Source organism: Mus caroli, unplaced genomic scaffold (assembly GCF_978045245.1).
Source record: "Mus caroli unplaced genomic scaffold, Mus_caroli_1 scaffold_9, whole genome shotgun sequence".
In the NCBI taxonomy this organism is placed as follows: domain Eukaryota; kingdom Metazoa; phylum Chordata; class Mammalia; order Rodentia; family Muridae; genus Mus; species Mus caroli.
Genome location: NW_028227264.1, coordinates 115,803,451 through 115,819,700, shown reverse-complemented (window position 1 = coordinate 115,819,700; position 16,250 = coordinate 115,803,451). Strand labels below are relative to the sequence as shown.

The following is a 16,250-nucleotide window of genomic DNA, read 5'->3' as shown; positions in this document are numbered from 1 at the left end:
CTCCACTTGTTGGTTTAAACTTCCCTTTCCCACTCCTTCCTCTCCATACCCCATTCACTGTTTAACCCTTTGTGCCTTCAGCATTACCCTTTCTACTCTCATTTTACCTGTGCCCTACTTACCTATATCTAATGATGCTTCCCCTGTTGACTGATTTCCGTCTAGTTCCCTGGCTTAAAAATGAACTCTGGTCTGGTTCTCCCAACAAAGAAAAATGAGAGCCCCTGAAGAGCTAAACTGGTTTTAAATAACTTAGCTATATGGGGGAATTAATGAAATTTGAGACAATTCAAAATATGTAAAAGAATAAAAAAATAACCTGTGGTGGTTTGAATATGCTTGACCTAGGGAGTGGCACTATCAGGAGGTGTGGTCTTGTTGGAGTAGGTGTGGCCTTGTTGGAGGAAGTATGTCACTATGGGGGTGGGCTTTTAGACCTTCCTCTTAACCAGTCTTATGGGAACCAGTCTTCCCGTTTGCCTTCAGAACAAGATGTCTAGAACTCTCAGCATCTCCAGCACCATGCCCACCTGGATACTACCATTCTTCTTGCTATGAATATAATGGACTTAACTTCTGAACCTGTAAGGTAGCCCCAATTAAATGTTGTCCTTTATAAGAGTTGCTTTGGTCATGGTGTCTCTTCACAACAATGAAACCCAACTAACACATAACCCAAACCAAATGTGGTAAAATTCTCAATGTTAGAAGTCCAATAATATTTGTAAGGTCTTCAAGAATCAGGAAACCACTATATATTCTATAAGTGGGAAGAGTTGTCAAAAAGATACAGAAATGACATGATTAAATTAGTGGACAAGAGTGTTGAAACAATTATCACACTTATATTTGTCCAGTTTAAAGGAAATGAAAGCAAGAACATTGTAAAGAGAAATAGAAGATACTTAAAATGACCCAGGTATTGCTTCTTCAGGTAAAAAATACAGTGCCTGGGTTAAAAATAGTTGGTGAGGTTAACAGTAGATTAAACATTTCAGAAGAGTAGATGAGTAAGATTTAAGAGGTGATAGAATGAACAATGAAAAACACGCAGTGGAAAATGTCTTAAGAAAGGATGAACAGGAACTTAGCTAGATGTAGAATTACTGCAGACAGTCTAGTAACTTGCAATGTTTGAAGTCGAAGGCACAAAAACATTTAAAGAACCAATGGGTCAAAACTCCCAAATTTTTGGCTAGAGAATACGTGCAGAAATTCCTAAATTCCATGCCACTATCACATAAACTGGGCTTGGTAAATGTCTGAAATTCTAGCATTGGAGAAGCAGAGACATGAAAATCAGGAGTTTAAAATGGGCCTCTGCTACATGGTGGATTGAAGGCCAGCCTGGGATACTCAAGGTGCTGTCTCAAAAAAGAACACGCTGAAATGTCTGAGATGAAAACTGTACACCCAAATATTCAAGAAATCCAATGCAAGAAACTTATAGAAGAAATATGAGTAATACTACTGTGTAGAATTTCATATACAAAATGTGCCTAAAACTTAGAATTCAGTCTTCTGTCTCCACAAGGAGTATGAGGTAAGTACACATCTGGAACTCCTTGAGGTTGGGCATCATGAAAAGTGAGACTCTAAAGGGAACTTAGAATTTTTAGTAGAATAAATGGTCTATTAAATGTGAATAACCAAATGTGTTAAATGTTCAGGTTTAATTCCAATTGAAATTATTTTCATGGAAGCAGGAAGTATGGTTATTTGGCTCTTCAGAACTGTAGTTGTTTAAACAAGATCCAGGCAGTCAACATTCAAACATGTATGGGGAGAGGCACAGAAGTCTTTACCCATCAAGGAGGAGTTATTGACAGTTGGTGGCTGTTAGGGTTTGTCTGTGTGTGTGTCTGTGTGTGTGTCTGTGTGTGTGTCTGTGTGTGTGTCTGTGTGTGTGTCTGTGTGTGTGTCTGCGTCTGTGTCTGTATGTATTATGGCTTTATATATTGAAGTTTGAAGGGTACTACAGAGGAGTACAGATAATGTGGGGGGTGTAGGGTAAGAATGATCAAAATACATTGTTTCTATGTATGAAATTATCAAAGAATAAAATATTAAAAGTACTTAAAAACTCATCCACTGGGGATATGGCACAGTGGCTAAGAGCACTTCATCTGTAAACACAAAGACCTGAGTTCAAATCCCCTGCATCTATGTAAAAAGCTAGGCGTGGCTGAATATTCATGCAAATCCTAGCTTTAGGGGTCAGGGGCAAAGACAAGGAGATCTTAGGAACTTATTGGTTACCCAGCCTCACCAAAAACCTAGAGCTTCCAGGTCTTGAAAGAGTCTGTCCCCCAAAATAAGGCAACACAATCTCAGGGGGAACTCTTTCTTCCCCTGGCTCTTGCACTCTTTCTTCCCCCTCTTCTGCAGTGATCTCTGTGTTGTTGATGCAGGAATTTTGTTGCAGATGTATCAGTTGGGATTGGACTTCACAATTCTGCTTTTGATTGGCTGTGGTTTTCTGTAATGGTCACTTTTTGTTGCAAAGAGAAGTTCCCTTGATGAGGGGTGAGAACTACACTTGCTTGTTGGTACAAGGATTAAGACTGGTTAGTAAAGTGGCAGTAATCTGTTCTCTTCCAAGATTCATGACTCTACTAGTCCTGGGTGGTTGACTAAATTTTTGGTATCAGGTATGCTTTCCCTCTTGTTGGGCAGGCTAAGTCCAACCAGAGAGTTGTTGGTTACCACCAAGTTATGTCTGCCACTTCTGTATCATTAGGGTTATTGTGTGAGATTGTGTCTCCCAGAAATGTCAGAAACTACACTCAAGAAGTCTCACCAACATGTCTGCCTAAGCATGACTGAACAAGGGTGATACCAATAGACATGCTAATATCAGAAGAGAAAAGCTCATGAGATCTTAACCCTCAACCACTAACTACAGGTAACTAAGGCATTCCAAGCCTGGGACAAATAGTCTTCCCCAGAGAGGAGCATACCAACTGGTCATCTAATACCAAATGGTCAGCTCTGAAAGCACATATATCCAAGCAACATTATATGGACAGAACAGGTTGCATTTATATGTTAAGGAACACACAACAACAACAATGTAAAAAGAGAGATAGCATGAATTTGAAAGAGAACAAGCACAGTGGCACATGGTGGGGTTTGAGGGAGAAAAGAAACAGGGAAATGGAAATAATGCAATTATAGTCCCAAAATTAAATATCTATCTATCTATCTATATAGTAGAAAGAGCAAACCAAGTTCCATAAGGTATCTTCTGACTTCTGTATGCATTCATGGCACACTCAGGCATACACATGTATGTGCACACACTCACACACACACACACACATATATACACACACACATTAAATAAACAAATGTAAACAGGAAAAACAAGGCAGAAAGTGATAGAGGAAGACACCCTAATTTTTCCTCTGGCATCTGCATGCATACACTTGAGTATTCATCTCTCTCTCTCTCTCTCTCTCTCTCTCTCTCTCAAAAAGAAAAATACATCACCTATTCATTAAACTACCAACATTTGTTTGAAATATCAGCAAAAGTGCACAAGCTTTGCCTTCACGCGGTGAATAATGTGGCTATTTTCTATGTGCTATCGCTGAGGCAGTTTTATAACTGCTTGACAGATGCATACATAGATTTTAGCTGGCTCATCCCTGTTTCTTTATCACATTGCATTGAACGTGAAATTACAACTAATTTAGAAGGATGCTCTTTCCTGAATTATCTCTATTTTTTTTTTACCGTGTGAAATCCTCCTCTCAAGGCGGACTGGGTGGGTGGTATTGCCTGTGGTAAAAATAGTTTTCCACTTAGTCACTTTTTAACTCAACACACTTTATCTCTAGCACGAATGTTTCCTGAAGCTTCTTATCTACAGTTTTATTACAAACGATAAAACTTACTATCATGCAGTGGCAGACAAATATTTATAAACAAACATGAAGTGAGTAAGTACCAAGAAAATGACCTCTACTAAGATGTATATGCAAATAAGAAAATAGCATTCTTTGGAAAAAATGAAATTTAAACAGCTCTATTACTATAGTAGTCAGCACCAGAAAACAATAGATAATAAAGCATCAAATACTTCCATCTCAAAGGCAAGAATTGGATTGAGGACAGAATGGCAGTGAACACGCAACATGATTCACTAAAGTAAAGAAAGATCAGTAGAAATGTTATATATTTCTATTCTCATTTGGTGTTGTAGAATTTTCTTTTTGAGTAAATTTTACATCTGCATACAATATTAATATGTTATTTGTTACATAAAGCTATGTATCTTAGTCACTATTCTGTTGCTGAGAAGAGACACGGTGGCCAAGACAACTCTTATATGAGAGAAAGCATTTAACTGGGGGCAGGCTTACAGTTTTAGAGGATTTAGTTCACTGTAGTTCTGGCAGGAAGCATGGTGGCAAGTAGGTAGGTGCTGGAGCAAAATCAAAATGCAGGTCACATACTTCCAACATACAATGGTAAAGAATACATATTGCCATTCTGAAATGGCAAGATGGGGGCCATATAAGGAAATACTGGGCCAGATTGAAAAGCAGTAGGACAAATTCCAATCACCATGTTCTACATCACCATGTTTGATGTAAATGTGACCTTTAGACTTCTCTTTCTTGGACTGCTTCTACTCCCTGTCTGCAGCTTTCCTTGGCAGGCATCCCACAGTTCTGGGATCTCTAAAATCTTGAGGTCTCCAACACAATCCAGTTCTGACCTTCACAGATTCACACAATAACCTCTGTGGACCTCCATGTAGGAACCCCCTGACACATGCCTGACTTCAGCTGCTTTCCTTAGTCACAGAGGGAGATTCCACAACTCCTTTGTTTATATCCTTGATTTTGAAGATAGAACCAAGTGACCAAAGTTACCAGGTTCTGCTGCTTGATGGGGGTTGGACCTTGGCCCCTTCCTTTGATTACATTATTACAGTTGCCTCAGCTTTCTGTTGGAATAATGTGTGTGTGCGTGCATTAGTGTGTGTGTATGTGTGCATTTTATATATATCATCACAGTATTAGAGAATAAAATACTTTAAAAAATCTGACTATATAACCAAAAGCTTTGGAATTATCAGAGTAATTTCCATTTCAATAATGCTTAGCAAATGATGGGATTATATGTGGTAGGGCACACTTGGAATCTCAGCACTTGAGAGATTATCCTCAGCTACCACGTGTTTCTTTTGAGGCTAATTCGGACTATTAGATCCTCTCTTCTCTCCATTTCCCTTCAAAATAATTTATTTTCATCTTCCCAGTTGTGATGCTTGAGTTATACCAACTAAATAATAAAATTGAGTTTTTTTTAAATTACAGATTACAGATGTTCTATTGTATTAACCTCAGCTTCTTGATTTTTTTTTTTGTGTGTGCTTTATAGAACTCATAGCTAAGTACTGATCAATGATCACAGTTTATTCAGAGCAGCTCACCAAGAACAGTGCTATAGTCAGCCTTCAAAATAACTCAAAAACATTATCCACTGCTACGTGGATGAGTGAACAAAATAAATGACTGCCGTACTGCTTTTTACTTCAAGATAATGGAAGGAGAGAAACTAAGGCTATTCAAAAATCCACTTAGCAGCGGCACATATTTAATGCATTTGTGAAGCATGTCAGCATTTGTAACAGGTACTTGTCCTTAAAAAGGTAAAAAATTTAAAAGTCGAGATATATAAAAAGTGAAATAAAAAGCCATGTTATTTGTAGGTTGTCCTCGTTCTCCAAGGAAAACAACAATAATAAACCCCACTGGATTATAGACTCATGCTCTCACTAGATCTCCCTCAGTTCTTTTTCTCTATAAAGGCCTGCATAGAAACAATTAGAGGTTATAGGTTGGGAAATAGTATTTACCAGAGGTAAAATATTTTTATTTTCCAGAAGTAAGTAGGTGTTCTTTGATGATGAAAAGAGAATTCTGTATTCTGGCTTCTGTGATCTATCACTAGGCTGTTTAGGGGTAAAGAGTCATTGTGCCATTCCTATAGTTTCCAGCTAATAGCTCCCAATATGAATTTTTTTTTTTAGGTTGGCATTTACGACTAACACCACGATGAAGTAGTTGTTTAAGAAAGATCCCTACTCCCCTCCCCATATTTGTGGCCTTTGGAATAATTGGATACTGTTTAGATTGGGACATCTCTACCTAGCACTGAGCCCATATAGCTTCCTGCCCTTGTCTAAAAGTCTTTGAATGAATGAATGAATGAATGAATGAATGAATAATAACTAGCTAGCTAGCTCAGGAGGGGGCTTAGTGAAGATTCCGATAGTCAGCGGGCAGTCCCAGCCAACGGACAAGCTAACAGCTCATGGGGCAATCAAATACATCACAGCGTTTGTTGTATAAAGTGACAAAAAAATGCCTTTAATCCCAGCACTCAGGAGGCAGAGGCAGGCGGATCTCTGAGTTTGAGGCCAGCCTGGTCTACAAGGTGAGTTCCAGGACAGCCAGAGCTACACAGAGAAACCCTGTCTCGAAAAACCAAACTAACTAACTAAATAAACAAATAAAAATAAATAAACAAACAAAACCAAAAACCCAATAACAAAACAAGAAATCCACACAAAGAACACTGGAGCAACCCGGCAGCCGAAGATCCCGCTTGGTGGAAACAGAGCGGGCTTTAGATGCTTCGGCTTTCCTCCCGGAAGTCTATGACCGGAAGTGCCTGCTCGGAGCCTGTGGTCCTTTTCAAAGTGAGTTCCGGTCCATGCGCAGAAGCGCGTCTGCTGCCTCGAGGCTTGCCGCTGGCCGTTAAGTGGCTGCCAGACGCCTGTGCTGGCCTTGGGAGGACCGAGGAGGACCAGGAACGACCGAGGAGGACTAGGGACGACCGAGGAGGACTAGGAACAACGGAGGAGGACCAGGGAGGCGCGTAGAGAACTGTGGAGGATTACATAGAGGTACGTGGAGGCCGCGAGGCCTGAGGTGGCGTCCTGAGGTCCAGGGCGGCCGCGAGGCCCGCGGAGGACTGTGGAGGACTAGGGAGGCCCGAGGAGGTGTAGAGGCAAACAGAGGCTCGAGGAGGCTGCAAGGCCCGAGGTGGCGTGCAGAGGACCTGCGGTGACCAGCGGAGGCCCCAGGAGGCCACCGAAGCCTGCCGAGGTGTGGGGAAGCCATTAGAGACCAGCTGCCTACCTGGTGGCCAGGGACACAGGAAAGAGGTGCCAGGGGCCAGCGCGCTGACTGAGCCTCCTGGGCAGGGCAGACTTGAACTCTAAAGCGCCTCGGCCTCACCGCAGCCCTCAGAGCCCCGTGGGGCCCAGCCTTTGTCCCCCCCAAGGACACAGGAAAGGAAGGTCGATCCCAGGCCACACGGCCTCACCTCAGCTCTGGCGCGGATAAGCCCAAGAGGCAAGATGAGCAAAAGCCGAGATGAACCGCCTCACGAACTCGAGAACCAGTTCATACTGCGGCTGCCCCCAGAACAGGCTTCGGTGGTCAGGAAGATCATCCGTTCTGGAAATGCCGCCATGAGAGAGAAACTAAAAATCGACTTGTCTCCAGATTCACGGCGTGCCGTCGTTCAGGTAGATGGCGTTTCACTGTCTGCCAAACTTGTGGATTTGCCTTGTGTTATTGGAAGCCTGAAAACGCACGATGGGAAAACCTTTTATAAAACAGCCGATGTGTCCCAGATGCTATTGTGCAGCGCCGATGGTGATCCCCACGCTTCCCCAGAAGAGCCAGCTACCTCTGCTGGTGCTACTGTAGTGGGAAACAAAAAGGAAGCAGAGGGAAAATATATCTGGAAGCACGGCATTACTCCACCACTTAAGAACGTCAGAAAGAAACGGTTTCGCAAACCAACAAAAAAGCCCGCCGATATGAAGCAAGGTGAAGAAAGCTGTAGGGCCTACATTGATTCCAAAGATGTGGAAAAGGAAGTGAAGAGGCTGCTGCGCTCAGATGCTGAAGCCATCAGCAGTCGATGGGAAGTCATTGTTGATGATGAAACCAAGGCAGTACCAAGTCAAACCTGCACTTCACACGTCCCGTTGCCCCCTGAAGCAGGTGATCATACCTCATCAGCATGTGCTATACCTCAGAGCACATTCAGTGATTCCAGCAGTGGCAAAGATGATCCAGAGAATAAAGATGAGGAGGAGGAGGAAGAAAAAGAGGAGAAGGAAGAAGAGGATGAGGATGAGGAGGATGAAGAGGAGGAAGAGGAAGAAGAGGAAGATGATTCTGAAGAAGACCTGGAAAGAGAGCTACAAGCCAAGTTTATTGAGTTTAGCTTGTGTGAAGCTAATGAAAGTAGCAGTTCAGTAATTCTTGGAATTCAGAAGCTGATTCATTCCAAGGAGAGAAAACTCCAAGAGATCCAGGCCAAAGCACAGAGACAGAAAGATCTCCTCAGAAAATTGGAAAACCTGACCCTCAAGAGTCATTTCCAGTCTGTGCTGGAACAGCTCAAGTTACAGGAGAAGCAGAAGTATGAACAGATCCTTTTTCTACAGGAACAACTGAAGTGTTTTTTGAAGAAGTAAGACAAAAAAATCCATCAACTAGACTGTAGACTTGGTGAAACTGTGTTTTCCTCTAGTTACCTTATCTTGAATTGTTTTTGTTTCTTTGAACATTTCACTGATTGTAGTGTTTCAAGAACAAAGTAGTGTAGAAAAGGCAGTATAAAAAATGTGATAGTTTAAGGGTCCCAATTGATCATGGGGCTTGGCTTCTCTTGGTTAATTTGAGAACCCAATGAATAGCTTCTCTGTTATGATTTTATCATATTAGATAGCTGTACTTAAGAAAGGGCGACAGTCTAGCTTATAAGGACCTATGACTAGTTTGCATATGTTTAAACTGTTCAAGTATTTGCTACAACATAGAAAAAAGCCAATTTTCTAGGTGTGGCAGCCCATATCTCTAATCTCAGCACTTGAGAAAATTAGGCAGAATGATTCATAAATTCAAGACCAGCCTGGGTTACATAGCAGCTTCCAGGACACACTGGTTTATATAGATCTGCTGCAAAACAAAGAATCAATACTAGATTCTGTCAAGGTAAAGGCTACTTTCCTGATCAGGGATTTTTTTTTCTTTGTTCTTTACTTGCATATAACTGATTTTTGTTCATTAATTAGCAGTTGCAGCATAGGTGTTAGCCTTATTATTGTAAGTCTCTCTCTTAATCCCATTGGAAAAGATTAGGAAAAGCCTGATACCTGTAATGTCTATGAACACTTTCTTACCAACCCTGGGCTGCGGAGAAGTGTTGTAAAGCTTTATTTACAGTCTATGTTCTTTAAGCAAAAATAAATTCTTTTGAATGAGAATAAAAGAATCATTGCAGACTACTCTCTTTTATGTTTTGGTACATAGTAATGTTTAGTAGGCTGAGAAAATGCAAAGAAAATGTTTATTTCAAGAAACAGCAGGTAGTTTTTCATACAGTGCTATATCCCCTAAGAAAGTATTTATTTCAGGAAATACATTTGTCAGCAGCATTTGATACCCACAAGTGTGTATCTTACTGTATCACTCTAGTTACTTGGATCTATTTATAGTTCTCTGGACTTAATGATACATACACCTTTCTCTCTGACCAGGATGTAAGTTTGTGTTGGGAGGTATGAGGAACACACACACACACACACCCCAATTTGTCAAAAAACAGATGAAGAAGAAGCAGGAGAGGGAGAGAAAGGTGTGTGGAGGAGGGTGGGAGTAAAAGGGCCATCGCTGAATATCAATAAAAGCCAAATTAGATACTCTCATGTTTTTAAGAAATTTTAAAGCTATCTGAAAACCAGTTATTAGAAAAAAAGATTAAAATTGATAATTTGGAAGAGCATTGTGAAGAATGGAGGTTAATAAGATTTAAAGTTTAGGAATTTATATTTTAAAGTGATTTAAAAGTAATTGTTGGTTCTTGGCTTTAATTTCATATTATGGAATATTTTATCAAGAGTCTATACAAAATCACCTTTGGAGTAACAGATGTTGAATAAAATTGAAGGAGTTCATCTTAAAATAATTACTAGTGGCTTGGGAGCTGGCACAGAGGATATAAAAGCATGTCTTGAGCAGGCATGAAGACTTAAATTCAAGGAGCCAGGTAAAAACCCAGGTGTGGATCTGCTATCCTAGCACTGTGGGGGCAAAATTTTGGGGCTTGTTAACTGAAACCTACTTGAGCAAGTTCAGTGAGAGATTTTACTTCAAGGGTAAGACTGAGAGTAATAGAGGAAACTAGTCATCCTTCTCTCTCTTCCAGCCATGAACATAGGCACACACCCAAGTACATGTGTGTGCATACAGCACATACATTCAGCCCACACAGATTTCCTTTGAGAAAAAGTAAAGGAAATTATAGCTCTGGCTCATTAGTCAGTGCTACTATAAATCATGGTAAGTCAAACAATTTTTTAAAAAGGCAATTATCTCACTCTCTAGCCCAGTGTGACCTCAAACTCCCAAGTTCTGACATTGAGTGCTGGGATTATGCCTGAACAAACAGTTTTAGGGCGGTTTTTTTCTCTACTTTTTAATGAGAAAGGGTACTTATTTAAGATTAAAATTTGACTTGATTCTACAAATAGATATTTGGCAAGGTATACCTGTACTGGACCACTTACAATGAAGAAGCATGAATCATAATTTCAAGGAGGTTGCAGGTAATGACATTGACCATATCAATCAAATTACACACATGCACATGCACACACACACATTTAAAATTTAATTATGTGTCTATGTATGAATATATGCACACAAGTACAATTACCAGAGGACGCCAAAGTCCTTAGATTTACCAGGAGCTGGAGCTACAAGTGACTGAGCTGCCTGACATACACATGGGAACAGAACTAGTGTCCTCTTGAGCAGTGTGCACTTTTAAAACAACTGCGCTCTCAGTCTCCTTTTACCTATTTTTAAGATTGTGTTTAAGATCACCAGTTGAATCAAATTAGCACAAGCATGCCAATGTGCTGTGATTTGAGGGGTTGCCGGGAAACATCAATTGTTAAAAAGTGTCACTTCAATCTTAAATTTGTTCTACCTTGCCTGAGAGTACAGTTAAAGAATCCAAGCATCTTGTATGATGCAAACACTGTCATCATTTTGTGTGTGTGTGTGTGCATTTATTTAGTTCTATGCATGCTATTTAGAAGACTTAAAGAAAAGGCAGCTGGAGAATGAGAGGTACAGTTAAGACATGGAATGGAAAAAACTGTGGAGCCCTGAACTAAAAATGTAGAGGCTGTGAAGTAAGAGATGCTCAAGAGCATCATGAGCTTCCATCAGCTTGCTTCTTCCAACAGACAACCACTCTTGATACCTTGTCTTGCCACTTTCTAAGCCATCACCCTGCTATTGCCGATAGATTTTGTTGTCCGTAGGGTTAAGCTTGATCTATCAGTAGCTCTGACACCTATGCAGTTGTCCTAAATAAAGTCCCCACAGTTCCTCCAAGTGTTACATGTTTCTCTACTTAAACTTCCAATGTAAATGTCTGTGGATAGAAAAATTACAAGGCTGTTGTCCACTCAGGATGGTGTCAGAATATATTTATTCTGAGAGGAATATATTTAAGAAATATATTTAAGAGACATATTTGTCAATATTGTTCAAACAGAGGCAAAATATGTTAAAAATGGTCATTGCTTTTAAGAACTTGATGTGATAAAGTAGTAAGTTTGACATGGGGGCTGGAGAGATGGCTCAGTGGCTAAGAGCACTGACTGCTCTTCTAAAGGTCCTGAGTTCAAATCCCAGCAGCCACATGATGGTTCACAACCATCTGTAAAGGGATCTGATGCCCCCTTCTGTTATGTCTGGAGACAGCTACAGTGTACTTACATATAATAAATAAATAAATCTTAAAAAAAAAAGTTTGACATGCTTCAAGCTGGCAGTGAGGTAGCATGTCTAGACACTATGCCAGGTGGGAAAGTAGAAAGGAGTGAGAAAGTAGATATTGACATGTCTGATTTCTGTGGATAATGTATAGGATTTCCATTTTAAATAGAGGGAACCAATCCTAGAGTTCTAGGAAGTTACTATAAATGTACATATTATTGAGCACCAATGTATACAAGCCCATTGGCATCCAAGATCTGAAAGAAAAGCAAGGAAAGGCTACATTTGACAGCTGACTTTTTAGCATAACCCCAAAATAGACAACACAGAAAATGACTGAAAATATGAGCCAGCTAGAATTATCAGTTGGAATCCATACAAAGGCATGGAAAAACAGCAAGGGATTCTTTTTATTTTATTTTATTTTTTAAAGAGGAGTTAGGTTTGCAGAACATTAAAAAAAGGGAGGTAATGCTTTTCTGTGACAGAAATATACACCCACTCTGCCAAAAGGAAGACAAGTGGAAAGTAATGTCAGAACCCAGGGTTAACTCTTTCTCAGATTAAACAACAAAAAACAAAAAAAACCCTGAATTTTAACGTTCATGAAAAACATGTGTCCCGCACTATGAAAACTGGGCCAATTATTGGTTTATTCATAATTTTATGTTTCTAGTACCAGACACCATGTGGGGAAGCAGCCAAGGGCCAAGCAAAAGGTGCCAGAATTCTGCATGCAATTAGATGGCAAGCTGTGGAGGCCTCCCTCCTCCCTGTTCACATATATATAAATAACTCCTCCCACCTTACAGACAGGAACTGAATGAACGGAGAGGAAGGAAGCTAAGTGACTCCATCTGTGACTAGGAAGGCAAGATCTTCAATAAGTGCTCCCCAAAGAAAGCAGTTTGAAATGTTCTTTTGACCATTTTCAAAAGGCACAGATTTAATATGCCTATGACTGAAGCATCTTCTCATCTCGTGATCCATCGGTCCTGTGGAGTTTAGCGTTAACACACTTTGGCATGGTGGCATATGTCTGGAATTTAAGCACTGGGAAGGTTGATAAGGACGATAAGTTTGATTATTTTTTAGCAGTGTGTGTGCGCGTATGTGTGTGTGTGTGCACGCGTGTGCGCGTGTAGGTGTGTTTAGCCTTTGGATATTCCCCTAAAGCTCAGTTCAAAAACTAAAACAATTAAAAGCAAACATTTTGGACTTTGAACATTTTTTTATCTCTTAGAGTTTCCTTTTGCAATTCTCTCTAGCAACACAAAGTGCACGTGCGCATGCGCATGTGCACATACACACACACACACACACACACACGGGGGGGGGGGCTTTTACTTGATGAAATTCATATGTAATTCCTTAGAGGTCTCCTGTCCTCACTTTAGTTTTTGAAGAATATAGTCTCATGTAGCTCACACTGGCTTCAAACTCACTGCATAGCAACAATGACCTTAGACTCCTGATGATCCTGGCCCACCTCCCCAGTGCTGAGATCACAGGTGGGAACCATTACACCCTAGTCTTCAGAAGTTTTACACCATCTTTTAGATAAGCTCGAGACAACAGAATAGAGAGACATTGATACAGTTGAACATTGTTAGAATGCACAATTTTATATTTACATGTGCAATGATAACAATAAAAGAAATTATGTAGGGTACTGGAAGTTCATTTTGCCTAAGCCAGGACAGAGCAGTGTAGTAGAGACGAGCAGAAAAACTACTTGCCAGAAAAATTCAAAGCCAGAGGTTAAATTGTCGGCTCTTCCTCTATGTGTCTATCATGCCTCACACTTTATGTTATTATCATTTTTGTTACAGCTTGCAGCAATTAGGCTGCTCTCTACTCTTTCTGCTTACAACTTCAGTTTCTTTACTAGACTGTCCGTAGTGTAGGATGCAAGCATGAAACCTGCCCTCTCCAGGATTACATAAGCTGAGGGAGGTGTCTAGGGGATAGATTCTTCCCCAGGAGAACACTCAAAGGTCTGAGAATACAAGGCCACCCTAAAGCAGCTGCCCATCTGCTTGGTCATAAGCCAGCTGAAGTCCCCAGGATATGAGTGCAGCTCTGAAGTGACTGCAGTGATGGCTGCCAAGGTAGGTCTGTGGAGGGGAAGCAACAGAGGAAGCAACACAGGAGAGGAGGATAGTGGGCGCTACTGAGATGCCCTTCAACTTGTAACCACAGAATGCCTGGGTTGCTTCTCTGCTCCAGGCCAGAAAATCCCACAGGGAAGCAGCCTCTGGATTCTTGTCTGTAGACTCACCATGTTCCTTCTTTTGTTCCCTCATAGCATTCAACATCCTGTGTTGTTAATGATGAGCAGCTTGCACAGCAACTCTGCTTTGTTATTAACTTTTGTGTCACAGCATATAGTAGACATTGAACAAGTATTTTGTTCAACTAGAGGAATATACATTTTCTAGCAAAATGCCTGTAAAGTACTTTGAAAAGCTAAAGGATCATTGAACATAAAAATTTGCATCTCCATTTAAAAGGGGGGATGTGCCCAAAGGTTTTGAAACATAGTATCGGAGTATCTTAGCAGAACATTCACTTATGTGAAAAACACCATCCATCTACATTTGAGCAAGGCCTAGACAATACTTGGTTCACAAATGGATTATGGTTCTCTTGAGCAGCCCTGGCCTCAGCAGTCAGCTGGTCCTTGAAGAAGCACAATGTGGCTGGCGATGTTAGCTGCTGGGCCTTTCTATTCTTTTAACCCACTGCTGGGGAGCAAGGATGTGTTTGCAAATGTTTGGCAGTGACTTGACCAGAGGCCATATGTGTTAGACCAAGGATGAGGAACTTCATTCTATTAGGACCAAGGATAACTGTCACTTGCCATACTAACTGTGAGTTTGTAGGGTTAGTAGTCACTGACATCATATAGTGTTGGGCTATTCTCATGGACTATTTAAAACACTTATATTTAATCCTTCTTCACCCTGGCAGGTACACAGTATTTTTATTCTAGATTATAGTAAAGCAAAACTTGGTAAAAAGGTTAATTGATCATGCATATTCTCCTAGACAGGGATGGAGGTGGGACTCCAGTCCACACAACTTCAGAACACTGATCAGGCCCTGCGACTACCTTGTTGCACATGTGAGTTGCTCTAATTCAAATCCCTACCAGGAAACTGCACAGTACAAATCAATGGTGGATCTCCTCAAATGTGGTGTTAGTGCTAAGGGAAACTCAATATAGAATGGCCATGTGAAACACCGGCTGCCCCATCACAGTCAGCTTCTTATTCTCATGGCTTTTGGAATGGGAAACATTTGATGATCCCTTATATTGATATTTTAAAGTTCCTCTAAGAATGTGTCCCTTGGCTTGGCAAGGACCTCCTGGTCACACATAGTAGTGCACACCTTTGATCCCAGTACTAGGGAGGCAGGGGCAGGCAGATTCCTGAATTTAAGGATAGCTTGGTCTACACAGGGAGATCTTGTCTCAGAAAAGAAAAAGGAAGAAAGAAAAAGAATATATTACTTTATATGGATGAGATATATTACCCTTCTTTTATAGAAACTATTATTAGGGATTTTAAGCATTTTTTTGATCTGCAACTTTATGAAATTCTGAACGAAGCTTTGCTAGAAACTGAGGAGAGAGGGAGTAGGCACAGGGGAGGGAGAGGGCACGGGAAAGAAAGGTGGGGAATTGTAGTGAGAGATTGTTGGTAACACCTCTCCTTCAATTAATATTGGAATGGAACTGTGCTAATAAGGTGAGAGAGAAGGAGCAAGGTGCAAATGGAGTGGTGATAATGGGGAAGGTGAGAAGGAGGTGGGAAGGACAGGCATTCACACTCATCTCTTCACACCCCTCTGTAGGAGGCTGGTACATCAGGACACCACGACCTGTGCTAATGAGCCCTACTCTGTCTCCTTTCTTCAGCTCCTATTCCTGAAGCTCCTTTAAATGTCTAATAACTCCTAGGAGATGCTTTCTGCAAGTTGTATCCAGCTAAGAATATAATCTTAGAATATAGTCTCCATTAAAAATGCTGGGTTCCATTACAAGCAGAATGAATGAGTGTTCACCCCAGGTCTCCTTCCAAAGAGTTCTGCTTTGCGGTGCCTGTTCCACTCGTCCTTTTAAGTGCACTCAGAGTTGTCTGCCATGTGTGTTGATTTCGGTTGCAAAATGCAAATGGATGTCACGAAGATTCAGGAATAGGCGTGACAATAAAATACTGAATCCATTAGCCCTTTGCTTCAGCTGGTGTTGATCTCTTGCCTAGTGCTCTTTGCTGACTCATCTGATCCAGAAGGAAACTGTTAAACCTTGCCAACATCCTCCAGGATCTGTGTGTTCTGAAACCTACCTCCACTGCACTTTAATCCTGCCTTCCAATGATACACCTTGCCTTCTCTTGTATGGACTTA

The 16,250-nt window shown here is 40.9% G+C and overlaps 2 protein-coding genes across 2 annotated transcripts in view; one reads left to right on the top strand and one right to left on the bottom strand.

The window, feature by feature from the left end:
- Ptprr (protein tyrosine phosphatase receptor type R) overlaps window positions 1–16,250 on the bottom strand; it is a 250,012-nt gene that overhangs the window by 144,092 nt on the left and 89,670 nt on the right. The window lies entirely within an intron of this gene.
- On the top strand, window positions 7,252–9,272 carry LOC110303205 (transcription initiation factor TFIID subunit 7-like). The gene has a single exon (XM_021174216.2). It carries the CDS (start codon window positions 7,382–7,384, stop codon window positions 8,513–8,515), a length of 1,134 nt encoding a protein of 377 aa, XP_021029875.1. The 5' UTR covers window positions 7,252–7,381; the 3' UTR covers window positions 8,516–9,272.

Excerpts from the sequence above, each read along its gene's own strand:
- LOC110303205 (XM_021174216.2), top strand. The coding sequence starts at position 7,382 with ATGAGCAAAAGCCGAGATGAACCGCCTCACGAACTCGAGAACCAGTTC.